At 33.3% G+C, this 21,383-nt stretch overlaps 2 protein-coding genes across 3 annotated transcripts; one reads left to right on the top strand and one right to left on the bottom strand.

The window, feature by feature from the left end:
* The first annotated feature begins 1,703 nt into the window (after positions 1–1,703).
* On the top strand, positions 1,704–7,380 carry LOC122281824 (probable methyltransferase PMT21). Of its 2 annotated transcripts, none has more exons than XM_043093626.1 (8): positions 1,704–1,823; positions 3,392–3,683; positions 3,788–3,936; positions 4,045–4,240; positions 4,540–4,750; positions 5,334–6,009; positions 6,149–6,226; positions 6,883–7,380. In XM_043093626.1, exons 2-8 carry the CDS (start codon positions 3,414–3,416, stop codon positions 7,103–7,105), a joined length of 1,803 nt encoding a protein of 600 aa, XP_042949560.1. In that variant the 5' UTR covers positions 1,704–1,823; positions 3,392–3,413; the 3' UTR covers positions 7,106–7,380. The 2 variants fall into 2 exon arrangements, with proteins under 2 accessions (XP_042949560.1, XP_042949562.1); XM_043093628.1 differs by having other exon boundaries at positions 1,739–1,869.
* A 614-nt stretch (positions 7,381–7,994) lies between these two features.
* On the bottom strand, positions 7,995–16,728 carry LOC122281825 (cyclin-dependent kinase F-4). Its single transcript, XM_043093629.1, has 19 exons — positions 16,573–16,728; positions 15,176–15,433; positions 15,025–15,076; positions 14,341–14,928; positions 14,183–14,261; positions 13,906–13,974; positions 13,732–13,821; positions 13,499–13,637; positions 13,187–13,289; positions 13,019–13,071; positions 12,853–12,919; positions 12,472–12,580; positions 11,831–11,896; positions 11,513–11,581; positions 11,335–11,398; positions 11,118–11,234; positions 9,696–9,727; positions 9,039–9,117; positions 7,995–8,478 (listed from the first exon to the last, which is right to left on the bottom strand). Exons 4-19 carry the CDS (start codon positions 14,346–14,348, stop codon positions 8,258–8,260), a joined length of 1,365 nt encoding a protein of 454 aa, XP_042949563.1. The 5' UTR covers positions 14,349–14,928; positions 15,025–15,076; positions 15,176–15,433; positions 16,573–16,728; the 3' UTR covers positions 7,995–8,257.
* Positions 16,729–21,383: the final 4,655 nt, after the last annotated feature.

The raw sequence follows: 21,383 nt of genomic DNA, 5'->3' as shown, positions 1-21,383 counted from the left end.
AGAATCCTCAAAACTTTTCATAATTTCAATTTCATAATTTCAGTTAAAAATATCGTTCAGATATAAAATATTTTTTAATTTCAAATATTCAACATTTTCATCTAAGTATTATCTAATCATTATCTAAACACAAAAACTAATGCAACTTTTACAAATTTCAAACTAAAATATAAAAATCAATACAACTTTTATAAACTTGAAAATAAAAATTATATTCAAATAATTTTTTTAATTTTATAATATTTTTATTCTAATTTTTCTTTCTTGTTTTTTAAAACTCAATAAAATATCTTAAATTAGACATTTTTATTATCATTTATAAAATTCTAAGATACTCCAGATATCCAAACGAGTCGTTAGAAAAAACAAAAAAGAAAAAGATGGGACACCATCCATGTTGCAATGAGTTATGATATATAAATTTGTTGTGAGTGTGTTCCTCTTGATTAAAGTCAGGAAATTAAGTGCATGGCACTATTGACGAGTCCGAAAGCCATGTCCAAGACAAATTAGAATCCATGCCCTTTCATCAATTCAACCACCATTTCATGAGCTGCATCTTGACTCTTTTAAGTTTCACTCATGGCACCTTTGACTTGTAACATCTTCAACTTGGGTGCATTGTCGTGCATGGTTCACTAGTATTCTCACTAAAAAGTGTTTCAGACACAAAAGTCGTGTTAAACAAAAATAAATTTATAAGTTGACGTGGATTCATATGATCTATTTGATTTACTTTACTGTAAAAATAATTTTATCAAATGAGATATAACATTAAATTACGTCACTTTGTAAGTTTATTTTTATATAATTTATTTGCAGTTAAGATATTTTTCTTCCCATTAATATTAAATACTAATTAGCACTAATATTAGATTATACAAATGCAAATAAAACGAGAAGTTGGGCTAATAGAGCATAAATTAATGCTCCTTCTATCTCTTTTTGTCACTTTGCACTAGGAGTGTTGTTGTCCCTCTTGTTAAACTTCTTGCATGAATTTGTTTTACATTAATCTGCTATTAATTGATTTTTTTCACCCATTCTTTAAAAAACAAATTTTTTTTTGAAGCTCATATGGTTCTGATACTTAATTATAGTTTGTCTATACTAATGATATGTTAATTATAATTTTTAAAAATATATTATTATTATTTTAATTAACAAATGGATAATTTAATATGTTTTGAATAAAATAACTAAATATAAAATTATGTAATATTATGTAAATTATGATTTTCCATTTGTATAATCAATGAGATGCTCGTAAAGAGAGAATTATGGCAACAGAAGGCTTGAGTCGCTTGAGCAAACAAGGTTAGAACAGTAGAATCCCTGAAAAACCATTCAGAATGTACTTTTACGTGAATCGATGTAGATTCACCCAGAAGGAAAGGATAAAAAAAAAAGGACAAAACTTTGAAGTGAGTGTGAGAGGGAGATTTGTACAGTATTTTACGCTTTTTCTTGTTTTATCAGCGGAGAGAACCGAAAAGATATTAATCAAGTAAAAGAGAATCTATTGGGGGACTGTAACGCTGAAGGCAAGGAGGTACTAGTTATTTAAGGCTGTTCTCTGCTAGATATCCCAGTAAAGTTATTGCATTATCCTGTATTCAAGGCTCTTCTCTCTTGTTCACGCGGAGAGAGAGAGAGAGAGAGAGAGAGAGAGAGAGAGAGAGAGAGGAGAGAGGAGGGAGGGAGGGGGGGGGGGGGGGGGGGGGGGGGTGGGTTCGTGTTCCGGACAGCCACTGCTCACTCTTTGGATTTTGGAAGCAAAGTAAAAAGAGAGTACACAGATAGAAAGAGAGAGATAGATAGAGGTACATACTCGCCGATCATGTCTCTCGTCATCATCTCCCTCAATTTGTACTGTGCTACTGTTCCCTACTTCCCTCAGTGTTCTTTTGTAATTTGTTTCTTGCTTTTCTTCGTTCTCTTTCAGAACTCCTCAGATAATATCATCCAATTGATACTCTAATTACCTTCTATCCGTCTTTCTCCGTTTTCATTTCAGATGTAGATGGTTGTCTTTAGGACATAAATGCATGCCTCCTTCATGGGTTTTCTTTCAATTGCTTAGTGGATCTGCATTTTCGCTGCAGACCCTATTTTTCTCTTTCGATTTCCTAATTCTGAATCGTATACATGCTTTAGTCTTGATAATTACTGGACGGGTATTTTGGAAAAGAAAACATTTTCTAGACATAAAGTCTACTTAGTTGCTTTGTTCTCATCTAGACTAAATTCCATGCGGCTTCTGCGCTGTCTCGCTCTGTTTCAGCAACATATTGATGATTTTTATGCTATACTTTGATCGATATGCAATGGGACTGTGCTTTTGCTTTTTTACTACTTTTATTTTTATTTTTATTTTTATTTTTATCTCATGTTCCTTTCTTGAGGTCATACAGCCATTGATGATTCCAAAGAAAAGCAGCTGATTGGCAAGCAGTGACGATAAAATCATGGAAACTTTCTAATGTTTCAAGAAATTATTAAACTACATGATTCACTTTCTATTTTATTTTCTTTTTGCTTTTCCATGGTCTGGGGTAAAATCCAGTGCTTCTTTTCGACTTTTTATACTTAAGAGGGTGGTCGATATAGAGCGAGAGGTCGGCTGCGTTTGTTAGGTTGGGACCCAATATCATGATAGAAATGTAAAGCTGAAATATTGCGAAGTAATAACATCGGTAGTTGCTGTTAAGATCTGGTAGTTTCAGCCTAACCAAGTCGTTTTAGATATTGGTATTGAGTATTGACAATTGGATAATCCTTCCGAGGTTTTCGTTGATTATGTTGAGAGTTTGTTTTTTTCTTAAATGTCCACCTAAATCTCTCTCCTATTTTTTTTTCTTGGCAATCTCTTCTTCGGGGTGATTGAGGACAATTTGCATGCATAAACTGGATCTTTCCTTGAAAATTGAATCCTGTTTCATGACTTGCATCGATCTGAGTGCTACACTCTTCTAAGGACTTTAACTTCTCACCAAAGTAAACATCTTGCCTTTTGCTTTCCACGTTGTAGATGGGTCTTGCTCAGTCGAACTCATTAATACACACTTTTTACGTGAAGTTGTAGCATGTTTTTTCTTCCTTTCTTTCATTTTCTGCGTGTGTTTTTATTGGCTCTTGCAAAGTACTAAGTGTTCGTCATTTCCTTTGACTTCCAAGTGCGGATAGAAAATATATAATTTGGGAATTGAGGAATGTTTCTGATTTCTTTAATAATAAGGATACAAAAACCAGGAATGCCTCTGTTTTATATTTTGCTGAATGACCAATATTTACTGAGTTGGGGGAGGTGGATTATTAGCATTGTCAAAAAGTCTTAGAAAAAATATTCAGTCTTTAATTACTTACAACTTTTTCCTTTGCATCTGTGCAGATAGTTGACGACTTCAAGGATCATGAAGCATAAAGATGGAAAACCAGCTCCCCAAGGGGACAAAAGTTTGAGGCTTGTCCCCATGTCAATCATGTTTTTGGTGCTATGTGGATGTTCCTTTTATCTTGGTGGGATATTTTGTTCTGAGAAGAGCAGGTTTGACACTAAGAATGTTGTAAGTGATGTCCAATCTCCCAAGGTATCGATAGTTACTCCTCTTCAAAAGAAACACGTTGAGTTTCCTGAATGCAGCAGTGATTATCAAGACTACACTCCGTGCACAGATCCAAGGGTATTGTTAATTTTCATGTTCTTATGCTGTAGTCCTTTTGGGATTTAGGACAAGGCTTTATAGTATTAAATTCCCTTACTTCTGATTCAAGTTTATTTGTACAGAGGTGGAAGAAGTACAGTGTTCATCGGCTTAGTTTCATGGAACGCCACTGTCCTCCATTATTTGAAAGGAAGGAATGCTTGATTCCACCCCCCGATGGGTATAAGCCGCCAATTAAATGGCCAAAGAGCAGGGATGAGTGTTGGTACAGGTATAAGGTCTTTTTATTATTAATTTAAAGTGCCTTTCTAACTTTAAGTCGCATGGTTCAGATATCTAATTATGGTGCTTCATTGAATTAATCATGTGGACCTTACAGAAATGTACCCTATAATTGGATTAACAATAAGAAATCAAATCAGAATTGGCTCAGGAAAGAAGGGGATAAGTTCCTCTTTCCTGGTGGGGGTACTATGTTCCCTACAGGTGTTGGTGCATATGTTGATCTGATGCAAGATCTGATCCCAGAGATGAAAGATGGAACTATTCGAACTGCCATTGACACTGGGTGCGGGGTGAGTGACACATTGATCTTCTCATTTGTTCATGGAATTCATCTTATTGAAAGTAAATTTGATTTTTAAGGGGGTAAATGTGCTTACCTTCACTGTTCATCATGACGTAGTGCTCATCCTTTTGTCATTCATTTGTATGTATATATATATATTTGTTGATATATGTTTTATCCATATTCGAGACATGTTCACCTGTTTGCGGTACTGTAGATTCCCAATGAGAAGTAGTGGAAGTCAGAAATATTTTTTACGCCGCAAAAGCTAGGCCAATTAATTTGTGTAATTGACTAAAATTTCAGGTTGCAAGCTGGGGTGGTGATTTGTTAGATAGTGGGATTCTAACAGTTTCTCTTGCCCCAAGAGATAATCATGAAGCTCAAGTCCAGTTTGCACTGGAACGTGGAATTCCGGCAATCCTTGGCATCATTTCTACACAACGACTTCCGTTCCCCTCAAAGTCATTTGATATGGCTCATTGCTCAAGATGCCTTATCCCATGGACAGAGTTTGGTAATTCTTCTCTCATACTGTGAAAAATTTCTGGCAATTTGTGTTTAAAAATCTAAAAAACTTAATCGAGTCCAAAATAGACAATTGAGTAGCCACATACAAGTTCCTATTTGTGCTTGGTTTTTCCTTTTTGGAACTTTGGGTGAGAATGCTTGTCATATGATCTAATTAGAGTGCTTTATGTGCTCTATCTACTAGATCAGCAATTATTCATATTTTACCTCTTTTACTGGCAAATGACATGTCGCTCTTTCTGATCATACTGTATATTCAGTTAAGAGTGCAATTTAATTTTCTGTAATTTTCTAACATTTGCTAATCGCCAGGGTTTATTTTTGTGCACCAACAGTTCATAAGGCAGATTGTTTAGGAATTTCTGAGTTGCTTTTCATGTGGTCTGAGTTTCTTCTTTCTTCACTAATTTAGATGGGAGGTGGTGGTATTAAATCCTCCTCCACAGAGGTGTTAGGAATTCCCTTTTACAATATTCACAAGGTATTAGGGAAAAAAAATGGCTTCTTTTTTCTTCTTTGGGTGGTGTTAACCTTGCTTTCTTTCCACAATGGACATTTCCTGCTTTCAGGTGGAATTTACCTCCTTGAAATACAGCGCATACTTCGTCCTGGAGGTTTCTGGGTCTTGTCTGGCCCACCTGTTAACTATGAACGTCGCTGGCGAGGATGGAACACAACTGTGAAAGAACAGAGGTCGGATTACCAGAAGTTGCAGAAGCTGCTAACTTCTATGTGCTTCAAACTGTACAACAAAAAAGATGACATTGCTGTTTGGCAGAAATCTTCAGACAGTAGTTGCTACATTCGGCTAGAAAAACCAGATGCCTACCCACCTAAATGTGATGATAGCATTGAGCCAGATTCAGCATGGTACACTCCACTTCGCCCTTGTTTTGTTGTTCCAAATCCAAAGCATAAGAAATCTGTATTGGCGTCCATCCCTAAATGGCCTGAGCGGTTGCATATTGCTCCTGAACGGATTTCAGATATTCATCGTGGGAGTGCTAGTGCTTTCAAGCACGATGACAGTAAGTGGAATGTGCGATTGAAGCACTACAAAAAGTTGCTCCCTGCCATTGGGTCTAATAAGATACGAAATGTAATGGACATGAATACAGCTTATGGAGGTTTTGCTGCGGCTTTAGTTGATGATCCCCTGTGGGTCATGAATGTGGTCTCATCCTATGCTCCCGATACACTTGCTGTGGTCTTTGACCGGGGTCTCATTGGAACTTATCATGATTGGTAATATTTTTTTTATTAATTTTGGAATTTGTCAAGCTTTCTCTCTGCATTGATAAGCATACCAAGTGCCTTCTTTGTAACGTATTAATTATCATACTGAATAGTGTTTGATGTTGAGTGTTCAATTTCTGGTTGCTAGGTGTGAAGCATTCTCAACATATCCACGAACATATGATCTCCTTCACCTTGATAGCCTCTTTACTGCTGAAAGCCACAGGTAAGGCGTTAACCAAATACTTTTATCACAAAGAACTAGGTGGGTATTTCTTAGATAATGACAATTTTTCAGTTTTGGGTTTGTAAAGAAACCTTGCCTGATGGGGCAAAGTAGAATTGATATATGTTGAAGTTAATACAATTATCTTGTTGACTAGAGTGCCCAAGCAGGCTTTTCAAATCTGAATAATGGCATTAATAGAAACACTGGCTACCAACTTGATTGACCTTTACCAAAGAAAAAACAAATAGCATGGGACATCATAACTGAAGCTTGGAATCCTAGGGCTGCTTGGAATTCAGTGAAGTGGGCCCACCTGGACCCATGAAGTGGAAATGTTTCTTGTTGAACAGCAAGGCAGCTTACTGTTGGTTCGAATTTTACCACAATTCGATGTGATCGCAAATCATTTGAATACCTTAGTGAGTCTCCTATGGAGGAAATACTTTGGTTGAAACTCATGAAGGAACTTTCTTTTTTAGATTTAACATATTACTTTTTATGCACTGTAGCTTATATACGAGAGCAACAAATTAAAACAGTCCTGATTAATTGATGCATAGAACAACACTTGATTCATCTAAGGATAAATTATGAGTAGTAGAATACTGTGAACTACACAATGTTGCTTATGACTGTTGCTTATACTCTAGCAGATGTGATATGAAACATGTGCTCCTGGAGATGGATCGGATCCTGCGACCCAATGGGTATGCAATGATTCGGGAATCCAGTTATTTTGTGGATGCTGTTGCATCGATTGCCAAGGAGATGAGATGGGGTTGCCGTAAAGAAGACACCGAGCATGGCATCGAGAAGGAGAAGATATTGATTTGCCAGAAAAAATTATGGTACTCCTCTAACAGGAGCTCAGGCTGAGAATCTATTAGAGGGTCAAGTACAAATATAATTCTGGGAATAGAAGCGAAGAGAAGCAAGCAAGTTCGATACCCCGCTCATAGAGAGATTAATTCAGTCTAAAGAAGCTCAAAATCTTTGAATTCATATTCTTCAACTGAAAATTAGTTATCGAATAATATTATTTTATTTATTTAAAGGGCCTTATATAAAATATATATATATATATATATGTATGTATATTCTTGAAGGCACCAACATGTACCGTATATGATTCTCTTTTTCCTTTCTCTGAAGTTTTTATGAGTTCTTTCTTGTGTATTGTTGTCTCTATTTATGTTAGCAAACTCGGTTGCCGACACTGAAGATATGCAGGGGGTTGAAACTCAAGTAAACATCCTCACAGGATCCTGTGATTTTACGCTTCTCCGTCTGTCTGTGACCATCCCCAGATGTTACTTACTAGGATGAGTTTTGTTATTACTGCTCTGTTTGTTTGTTCGTGCCCTCGACTTCTGGTGTTTGGTTGAATAATTCGAACTCGAAGCGATGACTCTAAAAGGAGGAGGTAATGAATCTCGGCTGCCAACAACTTTGATCACCAAAACCAATTTCCATCTTCTCTCTGTTGGCTCTTTAATTTTATGTTTTTGTTATCTTTTATCCAAATTCAAGATCCTTTTTCAACATTTTTGTTGGAAAGAGAGCGTATTGCTTAGCTTAGCTTTCACAAGAAGCAAACAGGTCAGATGCCTTTGCTCGAGTGCCACGCTATGCTTTCCTTCATTCTAAATTCTAAATTCATCCCCCTCCTGAACTTATATATTTAACACTATTCAGGAAAAAAAATGTCCAAGTCAGCAGCTAATCGGAAAACGCATTTCCTTGAAGCTCAGGCGGTAAACACGCATTAGAAAAATGATCAATCATCAAAAGAACCAACCAGGTTAACAAACCAAGCTACAAACATTTTCCTACACAGAGCATAGCATATCTATCAGTAGCACAAAGGACCAATATTTCAAACAAACACAGCTTCATAGGTTTGTTTTTTATTTTTTTTAATTATAAATATAATAAAAGACTCGGACACATCCAGTGACTCTACAGACACCACAACTAACAGCACATTATGCATATAATGGAACATATCCATCTGCGAGCAAATCTTATTCATCCAGCAACTTTTCTCGTATATGTGGAAGGAGGCTGAAACTCTTGATTAGCAGGCTTCAGAAACATATCACCTGATCCAGAAAACCATTGGACTCCAGCCTTCATGGGAGGTGGTCGTGGCTTCCCCACATACTGCCTTTGAGGACCAAGACTCATGTTTGCCAACTTCTCAGTCGAATCCAAGACTTCCCGTGCAGTCATCATCTTGTTCATGGAATCTTATCAACAAACAGTACTCAAAGTTAGTTGAAAAAATCATATTCGATAAGTATGTATGTTCCCAAGGCCAAAAAAATTGAAAAAAAAATGAAAGCATATCCCGTTAAAAAATACATTTAAAAAAAGCAATAGAAACAAAACACCAGATCTCATCCCCTCTTTTGCAACAAATTTAGAGCAGTAATCTGCTTTGCAGTATCTAATAAGTTAGGACCATATTTACTCAACATAAAAAATAATAATAATAAAAATAAAAGAAAAAGAAAAAGAGTAATGCTACTCATCATCCCATGATGTGGCATTAGATGATTAGAGACTTTATTATATTTTACTTGTGAACCTATCATCCAATGCTACATCATGGGATGATGAGAGGATGATAAATAGATTTTTTCAAAAAAATTGAGGCTGTATTTTCTAGTCAGACAAAAATAACACAAAACATGGTATAGTACTTCTAACTTGAAATTATATATAAACTAATAACAGGCGGAAGATGGAATAAAGAAACAAAGAATGTATTTTAACAACAACAAAACGTAAGAGACGAGAAACTTACTTGGAATATTCCTTCCTGGCGGCTGATATCTTGGCTGCTTTATAGATCTCTTCAGATATTTATCATCTTTACTTGCATCCTTCACCCCCAAAAGACAAAGGAAAAGAAACAAGAGATTTGGGGTAACTAGCCATTCTTTTTACGAAAAAAGAAGCAAAAACTGAAATGCAACCTCAAGAAATTTATTTGAAACATGAAAAGACATTTGAAAGGGCCGGGGTGAAGCACAATTGTCTTTGGCAGTACCGTGTTGGTAATACCATTAAAACATTATACCAGGCAATCTTCTTAAAAATACAGCTAGTAAATGCACTCAAAAGTCTCAAAGCTACTTGACTCATTCTGAAAAAACTGCAACCAAGTGACACTTTCCACAAATCTTAATCATCACAGTACAATTTAACTTCCAAGAAAAATGGTTTAGAAAAAATTGCATGCAATCAAATTTCATGTGAAATATCTTTTTTTTTTTTTTTTTAATAAGTAAATTTCATGTGAAATATAAAGTTTAAAAATTCATCAAAAAGACATTAAGCAAAAATAATGTTTCGTCCAAGTGTAAAAAATAAAAATAAAAAAAATAAAAGAAAAAAACTAATATATTTTGCAAATACACACACACAAACTACAATGTTAAACAAGACTTCCAGCACCTACCTGATTAACCAAATCCAGCTTGCGCTGCACACCTGTAACACCATTTAGGATAGCATGAGAATATGGCACTTTATTTGGCACCTTGCTTTGCACACCATATGTTATTTAATAAAAAAAACTCATAATTCAACACACAATGAAACCTAATTTGTTCTCCTCAAACTATCTCTAAACAAATTAAAAAAATGACAGATAAGAATAGAACAAATAAGAAAACATAAAATTTGCATTATACAAATCACATATGGTCACTGTATAAACAGTGGTTCTTGGGAGCATTGCAAGTTAGGCTCACTTGACACATACAAAGTATACACCAAAAGCCTTCCGACATTGATTGATTGACCAACAAGACAATTTTTGTGATGACCCAAGGGAAGCCCATGCCTCATCTGGGCTTATATACTCCAAAAGAATTAATCAAGGTTATAACTGAAGCCTCTGTGAATCATTACAATCCACAATAACTTCTACCTCCCAAGGATCCCAACCACCACCTTTTTGTATCATGTTTGAAGCATTACAATTTCGATCCTTAACTCGGTGCTCTAAAAAGACTAACAGTAATGCATTTGAGTCCTCGGAAGCTATCTTGCTATAATATTTGCATCAGATTAAAAGCTATAAAAGTATGGTAAATAGCACACCGTGCCATTAGGTGTTGAAGCAAAAGAAGACTCAAAGAGTCTTATACGTAGCTCATTATGATTATGGTTAGCAACAGTGTCTTCAAAAAAATCTCTAAGCATTTTTTCACTCTTAATCCACACACTCATTCACCAAAACAATCTCAACAATATTTTTTTTTATCAAAACATCTAACCTCAATTTCTATAAAAAAAAAAACAAAACTAAAACTTGAAAAAGAAAACTCACAAATTTTTCCGTCCCCTTTTCAAACCCCAATAAAAATATATCTGCAGAACTTTCTCAATCCAAAAATATTTTCAGTGGGTCACGTCACTTTCATAAAACCTCAAAAAAAAAAAAAAAACTAAAATTTCACCAAAAAACGTTTCTGATAAGTAAAAAACTTCAGAAAGAACTCAGCAAATTCTTACATCCAAACATACATATGTTCAAAGTCGGACTGTGGCAAAGACATACAAATTCCTTGCAAATTCATGCCAAGTCTTCATATAGCATTTCACGAATTGTCTAGTTATGCATTCATAAATAAAATTTACCCTAACCCACTAGGGCACCCATCCTGATATGTACAACTTATGTCTTTTTTTTCTGCATGTTGCTTGTAGAAGTTTTATTCTTTAGTAAAATGAAAATCGGCATTAAGTTAAAAGCAGACTATTTCTTCTCGTAACCTCATCTTATGCAACACAACTATCCACTGAACATCTTACGACAGATCAGGCACAAAGTCAAAGAAAGATGATTTAAATGCAAAACTATGTAAGTAACCACCTGTGCTTAAAGAAGCATTTAACTTAGGAGAAGGATAATTGCTAGTCAGCTTTGAGCTAGGTAAAGGCCCAGATTGTCTCCTACCAGATTGTTGCTCAAATGCTCCCCTGGTTCCAACTGCAACCAGGAAACCGAATTAGGGTCCTGCATATTATAGGTAAAGCAATCCAAAAACCATCAAACAATGAACTAATTGCAGTCCAAGTAGTAGACAAACCCGAAGGTGGTGTTCCAACAACAACTTCCCTAGAGCGAAGGTATGGTGGAACATAAAAGCAACTCTGCCATATCAAAAGGAGTTAGGCTTTAGAATTCATGGAATAACAACATTACTTAACATATCGCACTCAATTCAAAGTAAATATCACCAGACATTCACAAATATAAGCCAAAACCTGGAAAAAAGGATGCTGAAGGGCCTCAGCAGCTGTTGGCCTCTTGAAGGGATCCCAGGAACAAAGTGACTAATGTTTATTGACGGAGAGAAAAAGTGAGACAAGAAAAAATGAAAACAGAAGGTTTAAGTATAGATTGCAACTTCTGTAGAACTATAATAACAGAAGGAGAATACAATTTTTTAAATTCCCTATTTTTTAACAATTAAAAAAAAATACAATCATCTTAAAATAGTGGCCAAGAAAGAGAGAAATACACCATATTGGTTGAAAAGAAAGAAAGCCGGTTCAAATTGCTTTTTACATGGCGTTACTTACTGTAATAAGGCTGATAGCATCATTGCTTGCAGATGGGATCAATGCAGAGAGATGGACACCAGCAAACTGCAATGTCGGAATTACAAATGTCAGTAAAAAAGTTTACTTTTTGAAGTATCGCCAAATTAGCTGTTAGCATGGTAAGCAAAGAATGGACTGCCTAGATTACAAACTCAAAAACCATGCACTTTGTGGAATAATTAACATCAGATGAAACTGCTCATATAGAAAGTGAATAATGGAACGACTTTGTCACCTAGTTAAGGCATTTTTCACACATTTTACAATCCATGAAGTAATAAAGGCATAGTGACAAAAACCATTATCCTCAGAGCAGGTAAAGCTTCTCTCCATTTATTTCTTTCATTCAAACCATAATTTTTTTTTTTTTTTCTTTTAAAAGGCTAGCAAGACCAAACCTAGCCCTCAAATTTTTTTTGTTGATCAGTAAACAAGGACTTTATTGATACAAATAGGTATAGCCCAAGTACACGGGAAAAGCACTCAAAATATATCACAGCTGATAAATGCAAAATCTTTTCAGAGTTTAAAGCACGCCGACAAAAATTTTCAAGAGTCAAGTACCTCCTACAGCACATGCAAAGAAAATACATGCAACTAAAAAGAAAAGCAAAACTTACCCTGGGGAACTGGTAGTTGATGTCTCTTGCCAGATGAAGTCCATCAGCCCATGTATCCTTGGTTGGACTTCCTATAACACTGCATATTTTGTATATCTCATCGGCTTCACTGCAAAAATACATATAAGCACCAATTATGGACAATCCAATTAGCAGATCCCTACCAAAATACATATCAAAATTAAAACCAGATCCTCAAAGTAACAGTTTTAACAACTTTCCAACGGATGAGAAAAAGGAAAGGATAAAATAGGCATATAAAAAAGAGAATGCAGAAGAAAAGGGAGAAAACTGCATATGAAATTCTCATATGCTGCCAAGCTCATGCAATAAGCAACAGATGAAAAAGGTACTCAATATTCAGAAAAGAAATACATGTACCTAATACCCGGGAAAAGAGGACGGAGAGTGAACAACTCAGCCATTATAGCACCCATTGCCCACATATCTAGATGCCAGAGAGATACAACAATTCATAAGTACCATATGAATAGAATTGCAGGCAACCATAAAAGTTAACTACAAGTTATTCCACCCAAACACTTACCAACTTTAGAACTATACAGGTATGACTGAAGCAGTACTTCAGGGGCTCGATACCTGGCAATGGTCACATATTAGAAGCCTATAACGAAGTACAAATTCAACTCCAATCATACATGCAGAGGTTCACAAATAAGAAAGAAGGGTAACAAGAAAAAAGGAAAAAACCTACCAGCGCGTTGAGACATACTCAGTATATGGTGGTTGTGAGTTAATTTCACGAGCAAGACCAAAATCAGCAATCTTGATTTTGTCCTTTGTAACCAACAAATTCTCTGCAAAGTTGTTTGCAGGTATTAGTTGTAAACTACAACAAAAAGAAACTAGCAGCATACCCATTGACAAATCAGCAGGCTCTCTGCAGCTATTGTACAAGGCATGATTCTTTTGCATAAATCCAACAGTATATCTTTGTCCTCGGAAAATTCATAAGGCACTTCGGTTTCTCTTTAATCAGTAAAGTTCCACCAAGATTGTCAATTACCTGGCTTAAGGTCACGATGAAAATATCCACGCTGGTGGATGTAAGCAAGAGCTTGAAAAACTTGAAAACACCAATTTCTGACTCCAGCTTCAGAAAAAAGCTTTTCCCTATCCTTCATGAGTTGGTATAGGTTGCATTCCTGAAACAAAAATGTTATTTAAAAATAAAAATAATTAATTATAACGCTAGCATTTATAGCAATTAATTGCCAAGGCAACAGAAATACCACCTACCATGTACTCAAACACGAAGTACAAGATATCATTTTCTCTAATGACTTCCTTAAGCTTCACAATATTTGGATGATTCATTTTCCGTAATGACTGTCATAAGAATAAATTTTTAAGTTATTTACAATATATAGCAACGCCAGAAATTGAAAATTCAGAAATGGCAGATCACATTACCTTCACTTCTCTCAGATTTACACACTCCTCCCATGAATAATACCTTTTCTTCATTTTTTTGATTGCAACCTGTTAAAATCGAAGAATTTTTATTAGAAACAAATGTGCATTAAAGGCAAGAATGCTCAAGTTTGTAAAGGTGAATTAAAAATTATAAAATAAAAATAAAAATCACCTCTTAAAATGATGAATGGATGATACACAGAAGTGACTTTAAAAAAATACTCAAAACTGTATAGGTCAATTCTAGAGGCAATGGAACTTAAATAAAACTTACAACTTCACCAGTCTGCTTATTAATAGCTCTCCAGACACACCCAAATGTTCCATCACCAACTTCCTTGATTAGGTTAAACCTATAATAGACCAATAAATTATGACAAAAACAAGAATAAACAAACACAATAAAGCAAGCCGCACAATAGACTAACTCACCTCTCCATTTTTTTGGAACAAAAGCAGCTCTTTCTTTATTCAGGAAAACTATAAGAACTCGCAAAAGATAAAATAGTAGTTGTCTTCAGAAGAAAATTTCCATATGACATTAGCAACTCCCTTGCTGGTCCAGCCGAATCCAGCATTAATCTTCAGCAATAGCATCCACTAGGGCAAGACCAGAAATCTTTTGATGGATGGGCTGCACAGACTTATTTACTAATGAACCCACAGCTTCAAGGCAGTAACACGGGATGAACAGTAAGGTAGGATGAGTACCGGATATCATATTGAAACCAATCAAGGAACCGACAGGAAATGATTGATCTAGTGAACAGAAAGGATCCCCTAGCTCAAGACAGGGTTACCCAAGCGTTCAGAACTTAGAGATAGCCACCTCATCTATACCATGTAGAATTTTTAGCAGAATCTTCAAATAACTTGGATCTTTTCACACAAAATGGTACCCATTTGGAGCAACAATGAAACAACTAAGAACTAAGCAGTCTGCACAGAGTCAACAGAAATGCTCATCTAAATGTCAACTATGGTAAGCAACCTCCAAAGTGTTATAGGCAGAGTTCAGCCCTGTTTAAATAGAGGAGGAGCACAGTTAGAAATAGTAAAATGGCTTAGAGTATAAATAAATGTAATCACAGAAAGATAACTGACAAAATGTCGTACCCCTGACGATGTTTTCCCAAAACTTTTGACTGGATGTTGTATCAGAAATGCACTAGAAACAAAATTATTTATTAGAAAATAGATCAAGAATTCAGCCAGGAGAGAGAGAGAGAGAGAGAGAGAGAGAGAGAGAGAGAGAGAGAGATCTTACTTATACAATTGCACTAAAGGTCCAACATCTATCTCCAAAAATACTTGCATTACGCCTTCTGAAATGATCATTTACGAGTAGACCACTAAGTGCAATTAACAAAGGAAACCAGAAGAAAATCTCCAACGACAAAAAACCTCCAGTCAAGCACTTCCTGGAATGAGAACACCCTAAACTGGTAGCATTTTGACCAGAAGCACACTTGCTCCATATCTTAGGAAAGATAATAAAGCCCTTTGAACCCGAGCCTGGCAGAACCTGAAAAAAAATTGCAGCATTCAAGGTCAGCACAATTTTTATTTTATTTTTATAAGTATCAAGCTCAGCGCAAATAATCATCCAGAAATGTATTAACCTAATTAATATCAGCAGGTGAACAGTCTCTCAGAAGATACGGGAGAGCAAGTTCTAAATCTAAACTAGTCATATATTCAGGTAAAACAAGAGAAGTATATTTATTTGTTCAAAGCTATAGTATCTACCAAACACGTTAACCCACCATCATGCTTTTTAAAGTAATGATAGTTTATCTGTTGTTCACTCTTACAACTGACCCATCGAAATATATTCTGAACATGGCACGTGAAAGAAAACAAAAATACCGGGGATCTAACACAGTGCAATAATAAAAGGATTAAAACAAATACTTCAAACACAAATTTTATAGAAAACCACAAGTGAAATTCTTCAAAAGATTAAACAAGGGCTTAAACATGGACGAGAAAATAGTAAGGAAATACGACCCAATGTGGACAAATAAATCCAAAATACGAAATGCTAAAAAAATGAAGCACATCCCTCAAAGTTCTTAACCCACGAGAGAGAAGAATTGATAAACATCATGCATATCAAATTAGCAATCGCAGCTAATGGTATAACGACAAAAATAAAAATGTACTGACGATTTCTTTGTACAACCAATAAAGACAATAAAACTATCAATCGCGGTAAAAATCTCAATTACATACTTATCACAAAAAATCTCGATTACCAACAAGTTAAAATCAAGTGAATAAACCCTAAATCCAGATCCGAAACAAATCCAAAATCCTTGATAAAATACCGCAAGGAAACCGTAACCCTCAGCGGTGAAAACCACGAAATTTCTAAATTTGATGAAATTAAAGTTGTAACAACGGAAAGCTATCCGTTTCAGCCACATAAAAAAAAATGCCACAAAACACCAAACTCTCAATTTAATTCGCACAAATCTCTATGGATTAAACCCAATTCGGAACTTACCAACAAAGCAAACAAATAAACCACAATACAAGCATAAGAATTCGGGACAACCCAAAGAAACCCCAAATCGAAAAGCTCCCTATTTTCCTCCCAAATTAAAATCAACCAAATACATCAGATTCGATTTGATTCGATTCGATCCGACCACAACGCACCTGAAAGCCAAGCGGCAAAAGCACCGTCGCCAGGGAGGAGAAGAATTTGAATCCAGAGCTTCCGTCTCTCTCTCTGTCTCTCTATCTCTACCCCAAAGAGTGTTATGCGCCTTCCTTGCCTCCGACTTTCGTGCCCACGAAGATATAAATATCACGCTTCGTTATACCTAACTTTTATAGCTCTCCTGGCTTCGATTTTCTACGGTCAGATTTATTTTTCTCTCTTTCTTCCAACGGTCAAGATGCCCCGCCCGCTTGTTTGTCACCCGTTGCAGGTTTATTTATTTATCATCTTCCCATACCTCATCCTGTTTCTTTATTTATTTAATCACAAATTCACAAAAATAATTAAAAAAGGGTAATTCTTGTTTTTGTGTTATCCTTAAGATTTTGTCAATGACCAATATATAATAGATGGAGAATGACTTACTTACAATTATTTTGTAAATTTATATTAAATAAAAGGTATTTTTAATAGAGTGATATAATTCAATTAAAAATGAATTATTAAAAAAATTATGTAATTGAATGAAAAATTAACAAAATAAAGAATTGGGAGGAGAAAATAATGTGTGATTTTGATTCGGTCGGTTGGTGGGTGGGTAGGTGGCATCGTATACCCTCCAATCCTCATAGGCTTTAATTAAATTACTTAAAACAGATCAGGACAGAAATAGTATTCGTGGAAAAAATAAAGAAAGAATATAAATTGGGTGGGTGCTGACCGCCTTCAGGTGTTTGGATTAGCACTCACACAGGTGGCGGCGCCGGCATTAGGTGTCACGCATGCGGATTGTTCAATTTTCTATTACTTTTTAATTTGGCATTTTTCGTATAGTCTTAAAATTATTTTTATTATACAATAAAATTAATAAATCAATTTATAAATTTATTTTTATATACATATTTATATATACGTAACACTTCTCATAAATAAATAAAAATGTTACTTTTAAATTTTAAATTTATTATATTTTGCAATGTTGCGTATATTTCACATGACTTATGTTATCAATTACATAATAGCAATTACTTAAAATATGTCACGTGACTGAAAATACCAAAGAATTAAGATAAAATAAAAGCATTATTTAAAATAAATAAGGTCTAACTTAGTTTAGAAATTTGATAAGGGTCAAAGGTCATGCAATAAGTATATGTATTTTTAATTTAAATTTAAATATTGCACATTTTTTAAATATCCAGTTAAAAAAAATAGTAATTCTATAAGCTGAACCGCAATAAATTCTGTTCTTTAACATGAAAATCTCTAGGCGAGAAAATAATATCTAACTTTTTAATTGTAAATTTCACTCTTTTTTCAAAATATTGTACGATATTTACATATTCTACGATTGTATATAACATTATTTATTATCAAATAGTCTAATTGTTTTGTTTCCACCGTGACTGTATATATTTGTAAATTTATTTCTTTTTCCAAAATAGCCTTTCATTTTTTTACTTTCTATATTTGCCCCTATTGTTTAGGTTTTTAAAATCGTAGTCACCTTAACAGGGTAGCTAGAATGTTCTTGATTTTCAAGAGAAAAGGATAAAAAATAAAAAAAAAAGGAAGGAAATTAGAAAGAGAGAGTCATGTGCAGTGAATGAACGTCTTTAGTTGCGTTTGGACCGAATGGCAAACACGATTTCCATTTTCCATTATATTTTAGTGGACGTAGATATTTAACTTTTTCCAACGTAATGAATAGATCTAAGCGATTTGATTAATATAACTACTAATATTTTTTTTTTGAAAGGAATATAACTACTAATATTATAGATTATCAAAGATTTTAAAATTTAATATTATATTAATAAATAATTTAGTATATAATACAAAATTATTTTATATATATAAATTATATCCTCTAAAAAATTATATATAATATAAAAAAAAATCATATAAAAAATATTTTATATAATGTAAAAAATTAAAATATGAAAAAATCTATTCAACATCTCAATTCTAGTCATCTTCTTATAATCTCATGATATGACATTAGATGATAAGTTCATAAATAAAATATAATAAATAGTCTCTAATTATCTAATGTGATATTATGAAATGATAAGATGATGATAAGAGTTGGGATGATGAGTAGCATTATTCTTAAAATATATATAAACAAGTTGGTTTAGTGTTAGAAAAGAAAAATCAGAATCAAATTGATTTTGACGAATTTTATTAAAAATAAAATGGGTATCAACTGGTTTAGAACTGGACCAAACCCACCGACTTGATCCAATTCGTTGCTTTTTTTAGGAAAAGTTCCTTATAGAATATCATTGCATTTTCAAATTAAGTTAAAATTTTATTTCCAAATATCCAATACTAATAAAAATAAAAGAGAAATATTGAATCTACATGGATATCTTATAAAACAAAACTTACAAACTGCAATAAATTTATCTGATATATCAAATTCTAAAACACTTGTTATTATAAAATAAATATATTGAATCAAATCAAACTAATCATTTTATAATTTGTTTTTATAAAATTTATGCTTATAAATATTATCTTCACATATTACACATTATAATTATCTCTATTTATTTTGATTCTTTTTAAATTAATTGGATTATTCTACTCATAATTTATATACCATATATTTAGTAAAATCTATAAATTTAAATACGATTAAAAAATTTAATATATTACCTCTTTATATATTTTTATCATTTCATGAACAAAATCTGGGACAATAAATGGATGATAGTTTTGAAAATCTGGGACAATAAATGAATGATAATTTTGGACACGCACATGAATGAATCTGGTAAGTTGTGCCAAAATAAGCTTAATATATTATTTGTCAACGTCGTGTTAGAAAAAGTAGAATGATTGTTTTAGACCTTTTTCTAGAAGCTTATGTTATTGTAATATATAAGTACAAATATTTATATGTAGTTCTAAATATGTTTGTGGAAGTTCTATGTTATAGTTATGGATATTTTGTAGATAATGTGTAATGTTTTTTTCTAAACATGAAGAAAGTGTTAAAATAGAGATGAAATTTTGTATGTTCATTGCTAAACTCGAGAATGTTAGAGTGATGAGAAGTAGGAAAAATATCAACTAGGCACCACGTGCCCTTACTAGTTTATTCAAAAGAGGGAAAAAGGATTCTAGGTGTGTAAAGCATATTTGTTAAGATAAATATGTTTTAATCACAAAGGGATCACATTAACGATACTTAATGTGGTACATTATACTGTAAATATGTTTTTATTGTAAAGTAGATATAAAGTTACATCTAAAAGTAGGTCAATTTATGGGTTTTTTAAAGAATAATTATATTTGAAGGTCTTTACAATAAAATATACCATCCATGTTGCTTGATTTAATTTAGAAGATAAATTTTAAAAGTTTGAATCTTACAAATTAAATCATATCATATAAATAATGCGGTGTAAATACCTCTAAATAACACTATTATTTTATAAAAGAGAAATGCTATTTATTATTCTCATACCAAACACCAACATCATTCTATTTTAAAACACATACTTACACATCAATATGTTATCACCACAAAAGAGTAGTTATTTAGAGGTATTTACACCACACACATTTCACACAAATTGATGTGTAAAAATGTGTGTGTGGTGTGTGAATGATAAGTAGTATTTCTTTTTTATAAAAGAGTGGTGTATTTAGAGGTCTTTATACCATACATCATCCATATGATATTATTTGATTTATAAGATTCAAACTTTTTATTTATCTTTCAAATCAAATCATACGATATATGTGTTACCCAGATGACTAACACAAGAGGAGGGTGAATTGAGTTGTATTAAAAAAATAACAATTATAAATCAAATATACAATATAAAATATAAACAAAATACGAAATATCAATAAATATAAAGAGTAAGGGTAAGAGAGAAGCAAATTCAATATCTTAACCAGGTTCGGCTACACTGTCTATGTCCTCGCCTCAAGTTACCTCTTGAGAATTCCCAAATTCATTATTCAACTTCCTTCAGGTGGAGATAGAAACCTATTACATATTTGAACAACACCGCTACAAAAGATCCATGTAGAACACCCTCTATACTTGCAATTACCTTACACGTGATGATTCAACTATTTCATGTGTAGAACACTTTCTATACACACAAAGGTTATACACACCATTTTACTGATACAAGAGCTGATAGTGGGTAGGTTATCAGAAAACACTTTTCAATGAGTAAAATAAGAACAATACAGCACAAACTATATCTTTAAAAATGAATAAGGATTAAGGCTCAATGCTTAGAGAAGAGAGAATGAAAATTTTGAATGAATGTTGTATGCTCTTGGTGTTGTAAATGTGAAACTCTCAAATGATCTATTTATAGGCGTATGTGACTTCATATTCAAATTTAAAAAGATTCACATGTCAAAAACAACATTATTCACTTTTTCAAAAAATTCAAATAAAATGTTCTTTTTTTTCAATTGTCAAAGACAACATCATTCATTTTTCAAAAACTTCAAATCTAATCTTTTAATTTTGGCATATGACAAAAGGAGCACACTTTACTTTTCAAATATTTCAAACCTAATCTTTTATTTTTTGCATATGAGAAAATGAGCACACTTTACTTTTTAAAATTTTCAAATCTAATCTTTTTACTTTTTGCATATGACAAAAGGAGTACACTTTATTTTTAAATTTTTTCAAACAAAATCATCTATCTTTTGCATAAGTCAAAAAAAACATCAATCACTTTTGAAAATATTCAAATAAAACATGCACATGTAAAAGATGACAATCAATTATTTTTAATATTTTCAAAATTCAAACCTTTAA

Source organism: Carya illinoinensis, chromosome 11, assembly GCF_018687715.1.
Source record: "Carya illinoinensis cultivar Pawnee chromosome 11, C.illinoinensisPawnee_v1, whole genome shotgun sequence".
NCBI lineage: Eukaryota > Viridiplantae > Streptophyta > Magnoliopsida > Fagales > Juglandaceae > Carya > Carya illinoinensis.
The sequence above is the reverse complement of the archived record's forward strand: the minus strand, read 5'-3'. Positions and strand labels throughout refer to the sequence as shown.